We start from the raw sequence: 22,894 nt of genomic DNA, 5'->3' as shown, positions 1-22,894 counted from the left end.
TGTGGGCTGGGCCAGGAAGGGGAGGAGTGGCTGAGGCTTAGAGAGGCTGGAGCAGTGCAGAGCAGGGTGCCAGGATAGTGCGACTCCTCTATCCATACACCCCATCAAGAACCCAGAGATTGAAAGGAGAAAACTGTGCATCACATACCTGAGAAGAGACTTCCTATGGAAGACATGAAACATTATTGCAACTCAGTGCAGTAGCCTAGTGGCTAAGTCCTTGCCTTGCATGCACTGGGATCCCATGTGGGTGCGAATTCATGTCCTGGCTGCTCCATTTCCCATCCAGCTCCCTGCTTGTGGCTTGGGAAGACAGTGGAGGAGCGCCCAAAGCCTTGGGACCCTGCACCTGTGTTGGAGACCTGGAAGAAGTTCCTGGCTCCTGGCTTCAGGTTGGCTTGGCTCCAGCCATTGTGGCAACTTAGGGAGTGAACCAGCAGATGGAAGATTTTTCTCTTTGTAAATCTGCCTTTCCAATAAAAATAAGTAAATCTTAAAAAAAAAAAAGTGGATGAGGGGTGCGGTGATGCTTGGAGTTGTGTATCAGATAAAGCATCTGTCTGCAGTGCTGGCATCCCACTTACAGGAGGGTGCTCAGCTTCTTCTGGGGTCTTAGCCTGCAGAATGGGGTGAAATACTTAGCTACTACTTTGGTGCTTCTGCCTGGCCATTTCAGCTTGCAGAGCTGTGATCACCCTTAGCATTATTTATTATTAGTCACAATTGAACAGCTTATTCCTAGCTTTATAACAGGAGATTATATAAGGTACTTACATATGTCATGACTTTTTAAGACTTTGGAAGACGTGACCATTAGTGACTATCTACCAATTATAGTATTAAAAAATTTCTTGGCTCTTTTAATAGAAATCTTCCCTCCCGCCTCATTCCCTCCTTTTCTTCCTTCCTCCATCCCTCCTCCCCCTTTTTTGTTATTGTTCAAGGGTTATCTATTTATATTGGAAAGGCAGATTCACAGAGAAAAGCAGAGACAGAGAGAAAGATCTTCCATCACTGGCTCCCTCCCCAATTGGCTGCAGTGGTTGGAGCTGAGCTGATGCGAAGCCAGGAGTTAGAAACTTCTTCCTGGTACACAAATAGTGTGGCAGGAACCCCAGGGGAATTAGGCCGTTGTCCACTTCTTTCCCATGCCATTAGCAGGGAGTTGGATGGGTAGTGGAACAGCTGGGTCACTAAGTGATGCCCATATAGGATGCTGGCGGTTCGAGGTAGAGGATTAGGCAATTGAACCAATGTGACAGCCCCCAGTAGAGCGTTTTTTTGTCTTGTCTAAGGGCATGCCAAATAGAGTATGGCTTATGGGAGCTGTGTTTTTGCTCCACCGTTGTATATCTGGCCTAAGTCCCAAGACAGCAAAGATGATAGATTTTTGGGGACAACACTGAGCCTGAACCCTACCAACAACGGCTGATATGTCCAAGGAAGTGCTTCTCTTTCCCAGTCCCCTTGGGCCAGATGTTTACCTCATCCTTGCAGCATCTTGCAGTTGGGGAAGTTGGGAGTGTCTAGGTGTTTTGTCTAGGCCATGTCTTCTCCCCCAAGGGAATGTTAACTACATGTGGTTTCCAGTTCAATTTCTTGAAATTTTGCTATCACAGAGTATTTATGATCTCTACACTTTATGTTCTGCATATGATGGAACGGCCAGTTCTTCACCTCTATATGATATTTGGAGCTGTGGCACTGTGACCTCAAAGCCACTCAGTGCTGCTTCTGTGTGTTCTGTTTGATCAGTTTGTGAGCCCTGTAGGTACATGCTGACCCAGTGGGCAATGGAGAGCCAGGTGGACATGCGTGTGACGGGTGTGAGGGCTGAGCCTGCTGCTGATGTCACTGCCTATGCTTCTGTGCTGTTTCTCTAGTTGCTGGGAAAGTGCAGCGTATTCCTGTCTGCATGGTGTCATGGGCTTCGACTTACAGGAGGAAGCATCGAGGCACCCTTTGCATTCAGTAGTGCACATGATGAGTAACACTCACAAGATACTGACCACAGGCTTGCTGAACATCAGAAAGTGTCCTTTATTTCTTAATCTTTTCATGTAGTCATGCTTTATTTCAATGCTTAGTAGCATTCAGCTAATCACAATTTAGTATATACAAATAATTATTATGAAACCTTTGAAACTGTAGATTCCTTTTTAAATTTCTTTTAGATTTATTTATTTTTATTGGAAAGATTCACAGAGAGAACAGAAAAAGATCTATTTTTTTTTAGGATTTACTCATTTTTATTACAAAGTCAGATATGCAGAGAGGAGGAGAGACAGAGAGGAAGATCTTCCGTCCGATGGTTCACTCCCCAAGTGAGCCGCAACAGCCAGTGCTATGCCGATCCGAAGCCGGGAACCAGGAATCTCTTCCGGGTCTCCCACGTGGGTGCAGGGTCCCAAAGCTTTGGGCCATCTTGGACTGCTTTCCCAAGCCACAAGCAGGGAGCTGGATGGGAAGCAGGGCTGCCGGGATTAGAACTGGCGCCCCTATGGGATCCCAGTGCGTGCAAGGCAAGGACTTAGTCACTAGACTAGACCACTGCGCAGGGCCCAGAAAAAGATCTTCTATCTACTGATACACTCCTCAGGTGTCCTCAACGGTTGGAGCTGATCCAATCTGAAGCCAGAGCAAGGAGCCTCTTTTGGGTCTCCCATGTGGGTGCATAGTCCCAAAGCTTTGGGCCATCTTCGACTGCTTTCCCAGGCCACAAGCAGGGAGCTGGATGGGAAGTGGAGCTCCCAGGACATGAAACGGTGTCCATATGGCGTCCCGGCATAATCAAGGCAAATTTAATGACTAGCCTATCATGCCGGATTTCATTTTCTAATCTTTGATAGCATGCTTTAAGATGTCCTCTAAAAACAAAATAAAATGCCAGAGAACTTTCACATCCTTATGAGGACATGATTAACAGTGAGAGAATGGATGTATGACATAATACTGTTCAGACAAAGCAAACACACATCTGGCTTTGTACTTTGTATATTTATTTACTTATTTTTGAGGATTTTTTTTTTTTTAGTTTGAAAGGCAAAGTTAACAGAGCAGACAGATTAATCTTTCTTTTGCTGGTTCACTCCCTAAATAGCCACAGTGGCCAGGACTGGGCCTGTCAGAAGTCAAGAACCAGGGGCTTCTTTTGGGTTTCTATTGTGGCGCTGGAACTGAAGGACGTTGGGCAGCCTCCATTGCTTTCCCAGGCCATTTTCAGGGAGCTAAGTTGAATTTGGGCAGCTGGGATTTATGCTAGGCGCCACTCCACCCCCCCTTTTTTCTTTTGAAAGGCAGTGTTACAAAGCAGAGTTAGGGGGAGGGTTATCTTCAGTCCTCTGGTTCACTGCCCAGGGGCTTCATTTAGCTGGTGTGAAGCCAAGAGCTTCTGCAGGGTCTCCCACATGTGCTGTCTTTCACTGCTTGCCATTAGCAGGGACCTGGATCGGAAACGGAGCGGCCAGGACTCAAAATAGCACCCCTATGGGATGGGAACACCATGGGCAGAGGCTTATCTTGCTATGGCCAGGCAACGGCCCTGTGTCAGTTTATCTATGTAGAATACCCCACAGTCACATTCCTGTGAAATCTAGTCTGTCACGCTGTTGGTGCCCTTTGCCACATGTGCAGAGCATTTGTAAAGGAAAAAATATTCAACACTAATTTGGCCACAAAATTTAGATAAACACCTTTAAATACACTGGTTTCTTAAAAAAAAAAAAATGAGGTTTTTTTCCATCCCAGGAATGTGTGCAAGAGCCAGTTAAACTCTGTTGGAGGTTTGTGTGTATAATGTAGCCTAATACCAGTGTGTATAGCTCACAAAAGGCACAAATAACATTTTATTTGTTCTTGAAATAAACCTCATCTTCTCCATTAATCTCATAGAAAATCTATGCATTTTAGCCAGTTGGGTATTTTTCTTTTACTATCAGAAATTTGAAACCCTTGTAGTGTTGAAAAATTTAAAGCCACAATTGTCAGAGCCCCTGAAGCAGTGAAGCCTGCAGATTGTGTGTGTGCGGAGTGGGGTATGTGTGTGCGGGGTGGGGTGTGTGTGTGCGGGGTGGGGTGAGTGTGTGCAGGGTGGGGTGTGCAGGGTGGGGTGTGTGTGTGGGATAGGGTGTGTGTGTGCGGAGTGTGTGTGTCACAGTGCGCAGGATGGGATGTGTGTGCAGGGTGGGGTGTGTGTGCAGGGTGGGGTGAGTGTGTGCAGGGTGCGGAGTGTGTGTGTGCGGAATGGGGTGTGTGTGTGCAGGGTGGGGTGAGTGTGTGCAGGGTGGGGTGTGTGTGTGCAGGGTGGGGTGAGTGTATGTGGGGTGGGGTGTGTGTGTGCGGGATACGGTGTGTGTGTGCGCGGAGTGGGGTGTGTGTGTACAGGGTGGGGTGAGTGGGAACAGTTATTTTGTGGAAGGCCATTTTATTTATTTACTTCGTTTTCTGATTTTTTTTGTTTGTTTTTTTATCTTTGTGGAAGGCCACTTTAAAAGCAGCTACAATTCATTGTAAATTAGTGTTCCCCAATCTGTGAAAATGAAAGATCTGCTTCAGTAAGCTGTTTCTATAACTGATGCTAAAATAGGGGAGATAGATTTAGTTGGACTGAATTTTTTTTTAACACTGTGTTAATTTATGGTTATGTGATGCAAATGCAGTTTGCATTTTCTTTACACATGTTTAGAAAATCTAACTAAATGTTAGCAGTCTAGATATTTCAAGGAATAAAGCAAAGTCTTCTAAGTTGAAAATAAGTATACAGCAGCAGGTACCATGGCATAGTGGACTAAGCCTCTGCATGTGGCACTGGCATCCTATAGGGTCCTGGTTAGAGTCCCGGTTTCTCCACCTCCAGTCCAGCTCCCGGCTGGATTTTAGCCCTGGGGAAGGAGCAGAGCCTGACACACTCACATGGGAGACTCGGAAGACGCTCCTGGCTGTTGGCTTGGAGTAACCCAGCTTTGGCTGTTGTGGCTGTTTGGGGAGTGAACCAGAGGATGGAAGATCTGTCTATATTTCTCTGTAACTCTGCCTTTCAAATAAATGTGAAATAAGTCTTTTGAAAAATTGACAAAGTTGGAAAAAGGAAAAAAGAATTTTTGAGTGCAAATATTTTTAAGAAGCAGAAGTGTGGGAAATGGGGTGAGTGTTTGGCACAGCTGTTAAGATGCTGCTGAGAACATTCCTGTTCTATATTGGAGTATCTGGCTTAGACACTGAGCCTGTTTCCAGTGCCAGCTTCCTCTTAATATGCCCCTTGGGAAACAGTAGTGGTGGCTCAAGTAGTTGAGCTAAGGGAGACTGGATTGAGTAATGGCTCTAGGCTTTGTGCAGGCACAGCCCTTACTGTTTGTGGGCCTTTGAGGACGTAACCAGCAAATGGGAAATAGCTCTGTCTCTTTATCTCTGGCTTTCAAATAAAGGATAATTTAAAGAAGGGAATACTCTATTTTGGGGGATAGGTCTTTTTTTCCCACTGTTTCTACATTTTATTGTTATTTTCCCCTCCCCAATCCCTGCCCCCCCCAGTTCCTCTGTATCATTACTGAAGTATAGTTCTTTATACACAGTCATATGTCCATTATTGCGGGCATGGACAATGGCAGAGAGTCCAGAATCCTATTGTCAAGATATAGTAAACAGTTTCATTGTAAATCCACCTTTGTCTGGAAGCAGAAATGCATGCTATACTGCATCCTCACATCTGGATGTTAGTCCCCGTTTCACAGCTACTGTACATCCCCTTAAATGAAAAATCATGATGCAAAATCAACAATAGAAAGAAAAATAGAAATTTACAGTGCCATGAAGTTAAATAACATGTTACTAGGTATGACAGTCTCCATTACACAGCGACTATACATCCCCTTAAATGAAGAGCCACAAAATAAACTCAACATCTTGGAGAAAACAGAAATTAACAGCACCAAGAAGTTAAACAACATGCTATTAAATGACTAACGTGTAGCTGAAGAAATGAAAATCAAGAACCTTCTTGAAGAAAATGATGCCACTGCATGATCTACGAGTCATTGATTTAATTAGAAGAAAAGTGTTTTGAAGAGATGAAACCAACAGAAAACAACAAAACCCATGTGATAGAGTTTCCGCTGATCTTTGTTGAAGTGTGTCTCCTCCAGACAATAAACAGATGGATTTTGTTTTTTAATCCAGTCTACTAATCTATGACGTTTGATTGAGCTTAAGCCATTTACATTCAGAGTTTAATATGTATGGGTGGTACTTTGGTCCTGTCATTTAGGAATGGGTTGTTCATTGTTTTAGTCTTCTGTTGTCATTTTAGCGTTTGCCTTTGGTTTTGGTAGGTGCTATTCCTCTTTGTCAAGAGAACATTTTGAAGTATCAAGATACTTCTTGATACTTGAAAGAGGTAAATTCTTGTAACTTTTCTTTACTCTGGAAGAATTTTATTTCATTTTCAAAGACGAAAGAAAGCTTTGCTGGATATGTTATCCTAGGCCGACAATTCTTTTTTCTTTTAGAATCTGGAATATGTCACTCCATTCTCTTCTTGCCTGTCGAGTTTCCTGTGAGAGATCTCCTGTGAGTTTAATTGGCATTCCTTTATATGTCAGTTGTTTTTTTTTCACGTGCACATTTAAGGATCTTTTCCTTATGTTCAATTGAAGAGAGCTTGATAATCATGTGTCTTGGTGAAGATCACTTTTGATCAAGCCTGTTGGGAGTTCTGTGCCCCTCCTGGATCTTGTTTCCCACTTCTTTCTCCAGATTAGGGAAATTTTCCTTGATTATTTCATTAAATACATTTGCAAACTCAGCTTCTCTTTCTGCACCTTCTGGGACTCCTAAAACTCTTATATTTGGCCTTTTAATAGTGTCTTTCAATTCTTGAATACTTTTTTGGCCTGATCCAGCTCTGCTTCCAGCTTTTTGTTTGTTTCCCCCAGGTGACAGGAAATATCTTCCAATTCTGAGATTCTTTGTTCTGCTTGCTTCATTCTATTTTGGAAACTCTCCACTGTACTTTTAATTTGCTCTACTGTGTTCTTAATTTCTGGTATACCAGCCTTGATTTGCTTTATTGCTTCCTTAAATTCTTTGAACTCTTGCATGAGCTATCAGTTTTGACCAGAATCTTCAAAATGAGTCTTATGGCTTCTGTGTCCCCCATTTTCTCGATATCTTCCTCAGTTAACTCTGATGTTGGCATAGGGTTGTGCTCCTTTGCAGGAGAGTTTTGGTAATACTCATTGTGCCTTTGTCTCTTCTTTTGCTCTTGGTCATTGTACTTCTGGTTAGCAGAGTCTTCTTCTTGGGGCAGGTTTCTAAGCTGTGTCACCCACAGGTCTACAATGCGATTTTACTTATTGCAGTTGGTGCACAACTTTTTGCTTGCATGCACTTGTGCCACAACCTCCAGCGAGTTCCAGGTCTGGGTTCTTATGTCAGATATCCACCGTGGCCTCCACAGCCCCAACTCTTGGGTTACCACTCTCCTCCACCTGTGATACTGTGCTGAGGCTGCACCATTATCTCTGCAACCTTTCTCCCACTTTCGGTTTAGCAGGTCCCAGGATTAGAGAGACACCAGGTGTCCTATATAATTACATTGTTGGTGGCACAGATCTTGCCGGAACCTGTGGGATGTTAGGTCTGGGTGCCACACGGACCTATTTTGACTGGTACGATACCACACTTGGTATTATTTTCTTGCAGGACCAGTGCAATCCAATGATCTCAGCAAGTTCTCACGAGCTCAGCACATGCACAGTTCACTGTTGTCTCCTGCAGTCCCAAAGCTATTGCCACTGTACAAAATGGCACCCGACGTACCACCACTACAGTTCTTGAACTGCTGGCCGTCAGATCCGAGGGCTACCCAGACCAGGGGGCAGGTCTTGAAAGCAAGCAGAATGATCTCACATTGGAGGATAAGATCACTTTGCCTTTGGGATAGTCTATTACAAAGATAGAGCATGACGCACTGGTGCAACCTCATGAAGGAAATGACTGAATAAATGACACTTCAGAGCTTTCATGACAGAAATAATAACTTCTTAAAACTTTTATCTATTTGAGAGGGAGAATTTCAAAGGGGGCCAGAGAAATCTTCATCAACTGGTTCATTCCCAAAATGGCTGCGAGGCCAATGCTGGGCCAGGCTGAATCCAGGAACTTAACACATGTGGGTGGCAGGGGATCAAGCACTTGGGACTATCTTCTGCTGCTTTCCCAGCTGTATAAGCAAGGAGCAGCTGAGACTCAAACCAGCACCCACATGTGGTGCCACAGATTTGCTTTTTTAAGTAAGTAAAATTTAGTGTCATTAGAAAGTTAGACACATTGTTTCTAACTTTAAATATCCTGTAGTTTGCTTAACTTTGTTCTTTTAAAAAAATTATTTTTAATATTATTTATATACTTTAGAGAGATGTGTGCCCATAAGTGCCTCTGATTATGGTGTGGAGGATCAGGTATAGAGGAAGTTGGGTGGGATACATGATTCAATCTTTAATTTTTTTCTCCTGTGTGCCCAGTAGAGGAGGGAGAGACAGCACTCCTTGCTGTCAAAATTCATCAGTACCCAGGAATGGGAGACGGGTCTTGATGACTCACCAGAGACTCCGATGTACGGAAGAGTGTTCCAAGGGTGTTACTTCAGTGGTTTAGACAGCCCTGAGATGTTGTTGGTTTTGTTGTTCCATGATTGAGAAAATCTTTCCAAGGTCTGTTGGTTGAAAAGTTCACCTTAGTGCATCTACAGATCCAGGAAGATGCTGCAAAGCTAGGCCAGGAGAATTGTCCAACCTGTCCTCTGCTGGGCTAGATGAGCTGGCTGTCATGTCCCCCGTGTGCATCTGGACATGCTGTCCACTGCACAGGCGTCAGCAACTGAGGAGGCCTAATTCCAATACATGCACTCCAAGGTTGGCAAATCCTGTGGTCAGGATCTGAGTTCAGTGGTCCAGTTGTGAAGTCCCCCCGGAAACCTCACCTAGGGTGACTTCAGACCTGAGTCTTATGTGTAGGGTGAGGTGAGGTCTGCCACCTGCACCAGCCAGTGCACATAATGGTGGATGTAGCCTGGTCAGTTCCGCCTCAGCTCCTTATATCACATGAACCAAAGGATGCTGCAGTCCCAGTCCAGCCAGCCTGCCATAGACCTGGTCCTGTGCACATCAGCAGGTACTGTGTCTTAGTCAGGTTGACCCCAGATAACTTTATGCTGGACCCTGTCCCAGCCCAGCCCACATCCCATCCAGCTCTTTTGCACAGGCATGGGTGCTGTGGCTTAGCTCAGCCTGTACCACCCCCAGACTTAGCTGTCATGCCAATGTGTGCCGCCTTGTCCAGCTTGGCCCGCCACCAGCCCTGGTTCTTGTGGTTATCAGTGATAGGTGCAGGCTAGCAAGAGAGTGCCCACAGTTCTCCTGCCAGGCATTTTACTAGCCCTGGATCTTGTGCCTGCCGGAGGTTACTGTGGTACTGTTTAACTCTCTCTGAGTCATGGCATTTGCCAGCTGGTGTTGTGGCCTAGCTCAGCTGGCCTGCACCCATTCTGGCTCTGTTACTAGCTGGTACAAGAGCCCCGCCCAGCCTGGCCCACTCCTGGATCAGCCCATCCCCAGCCTGCTGCTCACTAGTGGAAGCAACAGTCCAGCAAGGGAGTAGTTGCTAAAGTTCCCCAACAAGGCCTGCCCCTAGTTCCAGGTTTTACATGTGCCAACAGGTACTGTGGCCCAGACTGAGATGGCCTGTCCCAAGTCCTAGTTCTTACCTGTGGATACAGCAGCCCACCCAGCCTGTTCCACCACCATCCGTTGTGTGAACTGGCAGGTGTTTTAAGTCCACCCTGTCTGGCTATCACTCGTGTCAGTGTGTGCTGTGAATTGACCCTGCCTGGTCCATCTCTGACTCCTCATGCATGTGCTAGTGGGTGCTATAGCCCAGCCTCATCCAACCTGGTGCCAGCCTTGGTTTTTGTGCTCACAGTGGGAGCCGTGTGTGGCAGGGGAGTTCCCTAAGTTCCCTACCAGGCCTGCTTTCAGCCCCCAGTTCCTACATGTGCAGTCGGGTATTGCTGCCCAAACTAATGTGGCTGGTCCCCAGTCTTGGCGCTCCCCGGTGAGTACTGCTGCCTAGCCAGTTACCTGCACCCATTCTAGCTCTTACCAGTTGGTGCTACAGCCTAGTCCAGCCTGGCCCACCCCCAGACCTGGCTCTAGTGTGACCTGCTGTGTGTTGTGACTTAGCCTTGCCTGTTCCACACCCATTCTGGCTCTCGAGAGCATTGGTGAGTGCTGTAGCCTAGCCCAGTTTGGCCTGCCAGTAGACCCAGCCGTACACATGCCAGTGGGTATTGTAGCCATTTGAGAAACAAACCAATGGATGGAAGATGTCTTTCTGTCTCCTGCTCTCTGTCATTCTGTTTTTCAAATAAATCAGTCTTCTATGATGATGAAAGAAGAACAAAAGTAAGAAATGAGATTTTCATTGCAGTATTTTGTATGCTGTCTGTAGGCAGCAGAAACTTTATATTTTGAGGCATCTGTTTGTATTTATGAGCGGAAAGAGCAGATTACTTTAACTCTCCTGTGTAGTTATGGCTGTGATGAGATGAACCAAGGCTGTTTTAGAATCCAATTCAGTTGGTGACACGTTTTGTGGATAAATTTGTCTTGGTGTGTTTTTCTCAATTTAAAATATTTTGCTAAGTCACTTCATCTGTATGGTAACATACATATGTAGTTATGTAAATATTATCATTCTTCCAAGAATTCATGGAAATGTGTATTTTAAAAAAATCATAGATTTTGAAAATTTTTGCAACAAAATATTCTTACCTTATAATTTCATTTTCCAAGAATTTTTTGAAACACAAGTCTTCAGAAAAATTTTTTGATAAATGGAATTAAAAGATAAACACAAAAATATAAACTTTATTGTCTCTCAGCATTAGCTCTGTCAAGTTCAGTATACATTTATAGACGATAGTAGCATTAGTCTAAAAGAACAGAGGGCCCTATAAATTTAGCTTTGTGAATTGTAGCCTTTTTTTACATTATTAAATCAAGAAAAGTGAGTGTCATTTAACAATTTTCAACGTTAAGAAATAAGAATAAATTGCAGGAGCCAAATCAGGACTGCAAAGTAGGAACCCCATGGTTTCCTGTCAAAATTCTCATACAAAATTGAGAGGAAAATACTCTGGTGTTTGGCCTACCAGTTAAACTCCTGCATCTCATGTTGCAGTGTCTGGTTCCATTACTGGTTCCAGCCCCTGACCAGCTTCTTACTCATGTGGACCTTTTGGTGACAAGAGTGATGGTTCAGATGAGTGGGTTCTTGCCACCCTTATAGGCGACTTGCATTGATTTGCTGGCTCCTAGCTTTGGAACTAGCCAGCAGCTGTTGCAGTAAATTTGGGAGCTCTTGCTGCCTAAATACATATATACTACATCATACATATAATGAAATCTCAGAATAAGCAATGTTATTGCTCTTTTGTCCTCTAGACAGTTGTTAAGGGAAATGCTTTGAATAAACCAAAAAAACTGTCACTGTGACCTTTGACTTGTCCAGGTCTGCTTTTGTTTGACTAGACCACTCTTCCTCTTGGTTGTGCTTTTTCTTCAGGGCTGTACAGGTACAGCTGTGCGTACACCCTGTTCCAATTCTTGGGAGACATATCTCGGGATCTTGATGAAATTTGAAAGCCATAATCGTTTCTGCAGTTGATCTGAGGGAATAGTTTTATCATCTGTTGAGCAGAAAGTTTGTTCTGTTTTAAATTTTTCGTTCAGAATTATGTAAGCTGGTGGCTGGCACATTGGTTTAAGTGACTAATCCTCCACCACCAAGTGCCGGCATCCTGAATGGGTGCCAGTTTGTGTCCTGGCTGCTCCACTTCCCATCCAGCTCCCTGCTAATGGGCTGGGAAAGTAGTGGAGGATGAAGCAGTGCCATGGGACCCTGCCACCATGTGGGAGACCTGGAAGAAGCTCCTGACTTCAGACTGACTCAACTCTGGCCATTATGACCATTTGGGTAGTGAATATCTTTCTGTCTCTCTTTTCTATAAACCTGCCTTTCCAATAAGAAGAAATAATTTTTTCTGAGATTTATTTTTATTGGCAGAGGTGTATCAGATTTAAAATGATTGCCTTTTAACAAAAGAGAATTTGCTGTTGTCTTGTACATAGGGAAATTTGCATGGTAACTTTGGTGTGTAGTTTTTTCCAGGGGCTGCCGTTTTGACACAATGGGTTATTCATGAATGCTAAGTTGAGTCCTGGCTGGGTGCAGTGGGTTATGTGTGAGTGCTGAATAGAGTCCTTGCTTCTTTGCCTCCAATCCAACTTTTTCCTGGTATGCCTGTAAGGGCAGCAAAGGATGGCTGGGTGCTTGGAGCTGTGCACTCATGTGGGAAACCTGAGTGAGGTTTTGGGCTCTTGGCGTTAGCCTGGCCCAGCCCTAGACCACTAGCCATTTTGGAGGATGAACTGACTGATGAACTATCTATCTGTTTTTCTTCCTTTCTCTCTCTTTCTTTCTGTGTAACTCTTGCCTTTTAAATGAATAATTAAATCATGTTAAGATAGATGTATATTTTCAGATTTCTCTGATTCCATTTGCTTAGGCTGTGTTTTTTAAATCTTCTTCTTCCCTTTTTGGGGGAAGGGAGGGGTCAGTAAAACAATACATTTTTTTACCTTAAAGACCAGAGGTGTAAGTTGGGGTTTACTGGGCTAAGATCAAGGGTTGGAAGTACTTTGGTCCTTCTGGGATATCCTGGGAGGATGTTGCTAATCCTATCCTGCTATTCCAGGTTCTTGGCTTGTGACCCTTTTTTGTCATCAAAGCAAGCCAGTGGTTGCCACTAAACCCTCTGTCTCCTGTCCTAGTGGTTTCAGTAGCTGAACTGAATTCCCTGTTCAGTCATCTTCTTTCGAGCAGCCTTAATTCCATCTTGCCACATAATGCAGACTCTAGAAAGTGTCACTGGACAGCCTGCAGAGCTGTGGCTTTTTCTGACATGAAGCTCTTCCTAATTAGATGCATTACATGTGTTTTAAATGTATGTCATCTATTTTTTTGGAAGCCAGAAGTTAATACCCTCTGATCGCACACTTTTCACGTTAGTGATTAGTTGAGACTATTGTTGTCTGGCGCAGAATTGAGTCTGCAATTTTAGACAGATCGAGACACTTGATTTTATCCTTAAAGTTTCAGGGAGTCCTGAGCTTAAATCCAAAGGTTCTTTCTTCTTGGGACTTCCTTTGTTGCTGCAAACAAGGGAGTTGTAGGGGCTCCATGGGTTTGCTCGTGCCCTGTTTGTTGCGGGTGAGAGTCCTGCCTTCTCAGAGGCAATGAAAGGCTGCTGGTGTGCTTTTTTTTTTTTCTTAAATTTATTTTATTTTTATTACAAAATCAGCTATGCAGAGAGGAGGAGAGATGGAGAGGAAGATCTTCTGTCCGATGATTCACTCCCCAAGTGAGTGCATGGCCAGTGCTGCGCCGATCCAAAGCCAGGATCCTGGAACTTGCTCCAGGTCTCTCACACAGGTGCAGGGTCTCAAGGCTTTGGGCCGTCCTTGGCTGCTTTCCCAGGCCACAAGCAGGGAGCTGGATGGGAAGTGGAGCTGCTGGGATTAGAACCAATGCCTATATGGGATCCCAATGCATTCAAGGCGAGGACTTTAGCCATTAGGCCACTGTGCCAGGCCCTGCTGGTATACTTTTAACCTTGTGGGTCCAAGCAGCTGATTTGTATTTCGTCAGTGGAAATAAAATCTAGTTCTTTAGGTTGATGTGGTGGCTTTCTTAGCTCATCTTCCATCTGTGGCACTTACATCCTGTATGGGTGTTGGTTCTAGTCCCAACTACTGCACTTATGGTCCAGCTCCCTGCTAATGGCCTGGGAAAGCAGCAGAGGATGACCCAAGGCTTTGGGCCCCTGTAACCCATGTGGGAGACCCCGGAGAAGCTCCCAGCTTTGGACTGGCCTATCTGGATGTTGGGGGAGTGAAGCAACAGACTGAAAATCTTGCACACTGAGTCTTATGTAATACACACATACACACGTGTATATATTTTAAAAAGGCTAGTTCTTAAGGTTCAGAGTATGAAAGCTTCTAGTGGAAAAACACTGGGCGAAGATCTCAGATGGGTGAAAGCTTGGAGCTGACAGGTGCTTTGTTTTTCCAGGTCCGAGCACACCAGCTGGTTTTGCCACCCTGCGATGTAGTGATCAAAGCCGTTGCCGACTACGTCCGCAACATTCAGGACACCTCTGATCTGGATGCCATAGCTAAAGATGTTTTCCAGCACTCACAGGTAAAACACAGATTAATGGGGTGAAATTTGCATCATGTGGGAAAGGCTCAAGGGTCACAAACTGATTATTTGTGTCTGAGTACTTGCTTGGCCACTAGGCCACTATGAAGAAGCCCTGGGCTCCCAGCATCCTTATCTTGATGGCATGTGGTTGCAGAATTCAGAAGTGGGATGTATCAGATGAGCCGGAGGGTGTTGCGTCTGGACTGTGTGTATTTGCTTCAGGGGTTTGTCAGGGATTTTCTTCCTTTGGGAAGGGACTCCTGCTCTGTCTCTGGAGAGTTGAACCTTTGGGCAGATACAGCTAGGCTGCCAGCTACTGTCAGCTTCATTTGCTACAGATGGTAAATCAGGCTTCCCTGGGTGGGATCCGGACCTCAGCAGAGAAGTCAGAGGTCATAATGCTGGAGCCCAAACCCGGATGTCAGCTCAGAGTTGTGCTGTGTGTCACTTTCAGAGTTCATTTTGCTTCTTATCAATAATCACTTGGTTTCCTGGAAGTTTGAATGTCACTTCTTTCTAACTCAAAAAGCTACAAAGTAATATATGTGTGCTGAGTTATAAAAATGTTAGTACACATGAGCAGTGGCATCCTAATTTACAAAGGTTTTCCTACATCTGTTTCAGTCTAGAACAGGTGACAAAGTCACTCGATTTAAGAGAGCGATTGGATATTACTCAGCAACTAGTAAGCCTGTGTCATTTCACCCACCACATTACTTAGGTAAGTAAATACAGGCCTCTCCGATCATCAATACAGTAATCCAGAGCTGTAGATACTCCTATAGGATTCTTGTTTTTGAAAAATTGTCTGTGGTTACACAAATAAATACAGCTGAGTTTCCCAGGCGAACTCGGGCAGTCCCTGACCATACTGAGGGAGAGCAAGCAGCAGCCCTAGAACAGAGGAAGTAGGCCACCTGACCAGTTGTGGCCAGCAGGGTGGAACTCTTGGCGCAGAGGGCCGAAGGATCTGCAGTGGGCTCACATGTGCAGTGGATTTTCACTTTTGTTTTTTCTTTCTTTTGTAGAAGAGATTTGCAGTTGGGAGGATAGTATGTTTGTAGGTTCTCTCTCCATGTGGTTACAAAGCTCGCAGTTGAGCACTGACCTCTACCTGAGCGGTATGGGCCTCGTGTGGCCCATTAGATTCTGTGTTGCCTTCAGATTAATCACAAAGTTGAAAATGCTTCTGAGACAGTGTCCCTGTGTGCACTGTATTGCAGGCACTTGTGTGCCAGTCCCTGGGGCCACAGCCTAGATGGCCATTGCTGGCTTGGGGTGACTGTGTGGGAGGTGGGTGGTCAGGCAGTGATGGTGACACTGAGCTCTTCCTGGGGCACATTTCTTCCTTTTACTCCCCCTTCCTCTCACAGCAGCCAGAGTGACATGAAAGTAACCACACAGCTTTAGCGCCCAAAGCCTTCTGTGGGCAGCCATTATATTCAGATAACCCCCTGGCTGCTAACCCTGCTCACACTCCTGACCCACTCCTGCCTGCTGTTTGCTTGTTACACTGAGGCCTGTCTTCCTGGGGTAAGCCACTCTGGCTCAGCAGGGGCCTTGCTGCCTGTAGTTGACCTGAAAAGCTGCTTGGTGTGTTTGGTGTATTGGGCTTTTTTTTTTTGGTAGTTTGAGCCTGACTTAGCTGTCCCTGTTGTGAGGCCATGAGACATGCCTGTCAGTTGTTTGGTTCTAATTCTCTTCACACTTGTTACCCCTCTAATAATATGGGTTCTGCAAGAACAAGGACTTGTGAGTGACTTCCAGTCTTCTGTAGCCCTGTGAGTAAATATCTGAGTTAATCCACTAACAGGTTTTTCCATCTGGGGAATGACGTAATGATGTACATTGTAGGATGCTGTTAGAAAAATGATGTGAAGGCCTGGTGCAGCAGCCTAGTGGCTAAATCCTATCCTTGCATTTGTCGGGATCCCACATGGGTGCTGATCCATGTCCTGAGAGCTCCACCTCCCATCCAGCTCCCTGCTTGGTGGCCTGGAAAGCAGTAGAGGACAGTTTAAAGCCTTGGGACCCTGCACCTATGTGGGAAACCTGGAGGAAGTTCCTGGATCCTGGTTTCAGATCAGCTCAACTCCAGCTATTGCGGCCACTTGGGGAGTGAACCAGTGGATGGAAGATCTTCCTCTCTATCTCTCCTTCTCTTTGTATATCTGCCTTTCCAATAAAAATAAAGTAAATCTTGAAAAAGAAAAAGAAAAATGATGTGAGCTGCTTGTAGGATGGAGACCAGCTACACATGGTTAACTAAGGTATGTTTGCTGTATATGTCACACTCAGGAGACATTTAATAATTGCTTGTAGAGAGCAAGGAGCTGACACCAAAATCTGTATCTGGCCCCTCGCTACCCATGTCCTTTTGTGACTGTCAGGGAGAAAGCGTGCTTAGGAAGCCAGAGTGAATTGCTTGTGAGTGGCAGGTACTGACGCTGTGGCCCCTGCAGCGGAGTCTCCTCAGCAGGCCTTGCATCGTCCGGTGTTAAAGCAGATTGTCCAGATAGCAGATGACACTCACAGGTGTGACCAGCACACTGATATCCGTGCCAGCACTCCGTTGCTTCTGACACTGTCACACTAGCCACTGGCTTTGTGACTAATGTGAAGGGTTGTCACTGTGTGCTTGGGAAACAGGAATGTAAGTGTGGGAGGAAGCAGCTTGCCAACATTGGCGTTGGTCTGTGGACAAACAGCCACGATTCTGAAGTTGTTTGGAACATGCAAAGGGAATACTAAGTGAAATTAGCGTGTAGTATCTGCCAAATGCCTTCCTATCCTTCTGAAATCGTCTCCTGGCATAGTTAGTGGTGAACATTTTCTAGATGATCTTGAATCATTTCTACTTGGGAGTTTATGGAGAGCATTAGTATGAAGAGTTCAGGTGTCTAAAAAATTATTTTCTATCATGCTGATATATGTAAATCCTTTTGCCACATATTCCTTAATGCTCTGAAAGTGGAGAAGTCAGAATCATATGCGGAACTTAAATAAATGCCAGTGCAGAATTACCGTGCTGGGCGTTGGCAGTGCAGAATTCGATGGTGATGGTGGTGGCCTGGGGCAGCTGGAGGAGAGGTAGAATGGAACCAGAGCAGAAATGGGGCATCTTAGGTTACACAGGCATCGTGTAGAACCAGCAGAATATTCTTTAACAACTACCTTAGCTGCTTACAGATGGTTCTGAAGAAACATTTTGCCTCTGCACCCTGCTACAGAAACCACAAGAGCAGCCTTGAAACCCAATAGGCATTTATTTATTTATTTTTAAATAAATTTTATTATTTTTTAAAATAATAATTACATGGTTGATTAGGGTGGGAAGGATCGGTGTTTGGGGAAAAATGGGTGAATTCATTGCTTCCAAATTTGCTATTTCTTCTTGTTGTTCCTGGGGTAAGAGGAGAAACAAAGGGGGAACCACTCACGACTTTCCTCAGAGCCCAGTACCCAGGGGAGAGGGACCGCCTCCTCATGTCAACTCTGAGTTTCAATGTGTACATGTTCCGAGGGTTCTGTCCAAGTGGTTGGAAGAGTTCTGAAATGCTGCCTATTTCACCAGTCTGAGGATGATGTCACCCTCCCAGTGTCCACTGGCTTCATTCAGAGATTTTTTGCTGTCATCGTTTACTTGGGGTAGTTGTCCAGTTAGTTCTTTCTGTTTTTCTGCTGCAGCACCAAATGAGCTGCCATATTCTGCTTTTACAGAATATGCCTACTGCTCCACCTTTTTCATTAGGTAGGGCATGTTCTTGCAGGTGAGTCCAAGTACTTGGGCCAGGTGTGTCAAGTACCCCCATCCCTTGGGCCAGGTGTCTTAAGATCTCCCATCCCTGGGGCTCATGAACTCAACATCCACCTAGTAGGTGGGCCGTGAGGCCCGGGTCAGACGACCCAAGCTCCACTGAACCCCCCCCACCCCGGGGCTCATGAACCCTGCACCTACCTAATAGGCGGGGTCTGGGACCCACTGCAGGGGATCCAAGCCCCCGCCAGATCCCCCACTCCTGGGTTTCAAGAAATCAACATACACCTACAAGGTGGGCCCTAGGATCTTGGCCAAGCAACCCACACCCCTCTGGTTCCCCCATCCCTGTGGCTTAGGAAACCATCACCCACCACACGGGTGGACCCCAGGACTTAAGCTGAGCTACCTGAGCCATGTCAGATCCCCTGTCTCTGGTACTCATGTGCCAGGCCCCATGCTGGGCCCAGGCTGGCATGACTCACCTCACCTCAGTGTCTTACTGTGCAGCCTGGCCTAGTCTAGTCTGCCCCCTGTTCCAGCTTCTGTTGGTAGGTGCTGCAGCCTGTCCCACCCCAGCCTGATTGCTTTCCCAGTCCTGACATGAACTGGCTGGCGCTGTGGTACTATCTGGCTCCTCCTGCCCCCTGCCCTGGTTCTCAGATCTGCCAGTGGGTGTTGTATGCTGGCCTGGACTGATCTGTCCTTAGACTTGACACAGCAGGCATTTAGAAGAAGCATTGTGGATGTAAGAAGGCAGTTGTTGGGCATCTCAGTTGGAATTTAAGGAGCAATTTCTGTGAAGTGTCCATTTGAGTGGCAGATGGAACATGAGTGGTCCCTGGCAGTTAGTGCTAGAACCTATGACAGAAGGTGCCCTATGTTCAAAGAGTCATACTGGAAGATTAGAGTATAGCTTCTTGGGCAGAGGGTGATGCATTGATACAAACAGCAGGTTCTACACCTTGCTTGCAATTTCAGATTTATCGCAACAGGATCTTTTGGGGGACTCAAAATCTACCAAAATGTCTTTGGCCTGGCATCAGCCATGCTCGATTGTAGGAACCACTGGTCACTCTCCTTTCTGAGGCTGTGGGCCATCTTGCACTGTTGAGAAAGAACTCAGCTCTCCAGGCAGTTGGTGGCAATAGAGCTTATAGAAGGAAATGCATCCTTGTTCTGTTGCCCCAGTAGTGCTGTAGGGAAAGGCAGGGCGTTGTTAAGGGTGGGAAGAAGGGGCTGTGGTGCATGATGACTTGCACCACACACTCTCAGAAGTGTTCTGTTCCTAGATCGATTACTTGTGTTGACTCTTAAAGTGCTTCAGGTTTTCGTTGTGTTGTAAACACTGCTTGAACCTGCAGTCCAGAGGTGTCTGCCGTCACTGTGTGTGTGGTCTGCTGTGGCTCATTAGGAAGCACCCCTTTGAATACAGGTACAAACAAGACAAACTGTCAAAATATTCACTTCCCTGGTTACACAGATAGCTTCAAAATCTTTGTCAGATATTTAAAGCACAGCGACATATAGCACAGGTGCTGGGCTCTGCCCTAGGTAGTGTGTGTACAGTCTGTGGCACTAGCCAGTCCTTTCATAGATTTAGAAGCTGCACAGGTGGAGCTGAGGCCCTCTGAGGCTGAAGGAGCAGCTGCTGTGTCTTGCTGGCTGCCTCTGGAGCATATTAAGTAAATGTGCTTCCACTGCGCATGTGAGAATGACTGAAGCATAAAGCAGCAACTACAAATAAAGCAGGTAAGGATATGGGGCAAGAGGAACTCCTCCTTCATCCTGGAGGGAAGGCAAAGGGGTACAGTCACTTTGGAAGACAGTTTGGTAGTCTTTTGTAGAATCAGACTTTATACTCTCACTGTATGATCCAGAGTCACTTAGTGTTTACCCAAAGGGGTTGAGATTAGGTTCATACAAAGACCTGTACATAGATGCTTGTAATAATTTTGTTAATAAATTACAAAACTTTAGAAGAAACCAAAATGTCTTCTGGTAGGTGAAATAAACTAACACAAAGTCATGAAAAGATAGGGAGGGACTTCAAATATATGTATTAATGATGTCAATGAAACCAATCTGAAATACAACCTATTGCGTAAATGCAACGATCTGACTTCTGAATCAGGCAAGCTATGGGGCCAGTGAAAATATCAGTAGCTACTAGATATTAGTGAGGGTGCAGGATGTGTAGCTGGAACATGGGATTTTTAGGCAATGAAACTGCATGGCACTTTAAAAGTGGGCATGGGTCTTTTTTTTTTTTTCATTTGCCCAAGCCAGAGAATTTACAACTCACAAAGTGAACCCCAGTGTAGACTGCTTTGGGTGATGGTGATGTGTCAGTGAAGGTTCATCACTTGTAACAAATGACCCTCAACAGTGCTAATTGTATACTTTGTCAGGCATTAATGCTAAAAGCAATAAAGTCTGTTAATCTTTTTTTAAACAGAAGAGAGAACATTGATTTATTCTTTTCATGCCAGACATTGTGCTTGCTAATGTGGCAAACAAGAGCTTTAATTGTTACCCTTATATTGGTGAATGTACAAGTTAGTAACCAAGAGCAACTGAAAAATCCTACATGAGTAACAGGTCAAGGGACAGCTAGTTGGGTGAACCAACCAGCGCCTTGGCTCTGATTGATTTGATGGATGTTGTGGGTAGAGATTGAGAATTTGGTTAGGACTTAGCAAGGTGATGATCTAAGAGGAAGTACATTTGTTGTAAGCAGACATGCACCAAGATCTCAAGGTAAGAGGACATACTGTGGTAGAAAGGGAGCACGTTGGTGAGAGGCTTTGAAGTGGGGAGGTGTGGTTTGGAAATGTTGAAGCTGCAGGGCCAGGGCCACAGCCAACAGTGGAGTTTGTGCTTCATCACTTCTTGGCCTTTTGGCTAGGATCAAGCATGGAGTTTGTGCTTCATTCGGTGCTGGGCCACACACACCATGGGCTGTGAGCTTAGGACAGGGGAAGTTCATCCAATGAGTTCCAGTAGTAAAAACTGTCACACTGCATGCATTTGTTAGTAGAGCACTGCTGCTGCCTTAGCCCTCATGTGTCCCTCGTTGTTCCCTTGCTTCTCTGCATAACTTTGTTATCACTGTCCCTCAATACTTGATAGTTTCATTTATCTGTCATCAAATGAAATCATATGGCATGTAGTGTTCTAGCTTGCTCCTTTAGCTTAGTAGTCACGTGACTGGGTTTCACTTGTTTTGGTATGATTCTGTTTTTGATTGCTATATTGCATTCCATGGTACCCAATATGTCCCTGTCTGTTCTGCTGATGCAAGTTGGGCTGTTTCCAGCTAACAGTGCCTCTGTGAACATTCTTTGGGGCTGATTCCAGGGTAGAGGCCTGCTCATGCTTGTGGTGGAGCCACCCCAGTTTTCTTCTAATAAAAGTCAGAGAGCCCTCTAGTTGCTTCATGATCTATTTTTCCATCTAGTAATTATGTAATTATATTTCATTGGTTTCAGTTTGTTATTACTGGGGTCACAAGTTTGTAGTGCATTCACCTTTTTGTGAAATGCCTGTGCATGTTGTTGGCCTGGCTTTCTGTTGACTTGTTTGTGTGTGTTGATTCTTATATATGGAAGGGGACTTCAGAAAGACCATGAGAAAATAGAATTAAGTAAGTTTATTTTGATGGCAAAAATGTTTTTAAAGGCCATTCATAGGTTTTCATAATGCACATTTTCTTCTGAACATTTTGAAGACTCCATAGATGAAGTTTTTTTGTAGCAAAATAGATTTGTTTTTAATCCCATTTTTTTCCATTAAATTTTGAAGTGCCTCATATATTGTCAGGTCATTGTCAGGTGCAAATACAGTCTCCCAGTCTAAACCTGGGTTTCATTTTGTAATGTTTTTAGTTTAGATGTCAAATGTATAATTACATTCCTCAGTGTGCATGGTATTGAGAAATTCTGTCCTGTGTTTATGGATGAAATTATACTATGTCTGAGAGTTACTTCTCAAAAATGTAGCATTAGGGAGGAAGGCTAGACATACAGGTAATTGGAGAGGTGGGGAGGTCATGGACTCATCATTTGGTTCTTTCCATCTTGCTTGTGCTTTGATAATGCGTTTATTTGAAAGGCAGAGAAAGATGTCTCTTCCCCAGGAAGCTCACACTAACCAAGGCTGAGCTGTGTGCACACACTTGTGGGTGCAACTGCAGGGTTGGCCCCAGCCCAGCCATCCGCAGACCCAGTCCTCACACATACCGGTGGATGCTGCTGCTTGGTCAGGGTGACCTCCAGTGACCCCGTTAGGCCTGCCCCCATCTCCGGTTGTGCAGCTCCCAGAACCAGCCCTCGTGTGTGCTAACATGGGCTGCCGCCTTATCCAGTCTGGCTACCCCAACCCTGATTCTTGTGCTTACAGCGATAGGTCCAGCCTAGCAGGTTAGTGCCCACAGTTTCCCTACCAGGCATGCTCTCAGCCCTGGATCTTATATCTGCCAGGCATTGCTGTGGTTCTGCCTGATGTGACATGCACCAAGTCCTGAACTTGCTAGCTGGTGCTGTGGCCTAGCTCAACTGGCTTGCATCTGTTCTGGTTTTTGTGTGTGCCGGTAGATGTGGCAGCCTGGCCCCAACCCGTGAGAGTGTCAGGTGGGTGAGTGGGTGGATTCCTGTCTGGTGACTTCTGTGGTCCAGCCTGGTTCTACCCATCACTGTCCCCAGCTCTCAACATGAACTGGTGGTGCTTCAGTCCCACAGAAGTGAGCCCATAAGGCCCCTACAGAATCTGTCCCTAGATATGGTTCTCTTGTGTTCTGACAGTACTGTGGCCCAC

The 22,894-nt window shown here is 45.3% G+C and overlaps 1 protein-coding gene across 8 annotated transcripts in view; it reads left to right on the top strand.

The window, feature by feature from the left end:
* FAM120A (family with sequence similarity 120A) overlaps positions 1-22,894 on the top strand; it is a 112,401-nt gene that overhangs the window by 41,064 nt on the left and 48,443 nt on the right. For 7 of the 8 annotated variants that reach the window (XM_040963204.1, XM_040963201.1, XM_040963200.1 and 4 more), the window contains exons 4-5: positions 14,191-14,319; positions 14,947-15,043. In XM_040963204.1, coding sequence (XP_040819138.1) covers positions 14,191-14,319; positions 14,947-15,043 — 226 coding nt within the window. Of the gene's footprint in view, positions 1-14,190; positions 14,320-14,946; positions 15,044-19,031; positions 19,035-22,894 lie in introns of all 8 variants that reach the window. The other variant, XM_040963205.1, reaches the window with a different exon arrangement.

The sequence above is a fragment of the Ochotona curzoniae genome, unplaced genomic scaffold, assembly GCF_017591425.1.
Source record: "Ochotona curzoniae isolate NIBS_2020 unplaced genomic scaffold, NIBS_Ocur_1.0 scaffold_3208, whole genome shotgun sequence".
Lineage (NCBI taxonomy): Eukaryota > Metazoa > Chordata > Mammalia > Lagomorpha > Ochotonidae > Ochotona > Ochotona curzoniae.
This window is presented reverse-complemented; position numbering and strand designations above follow the sequence as displayed.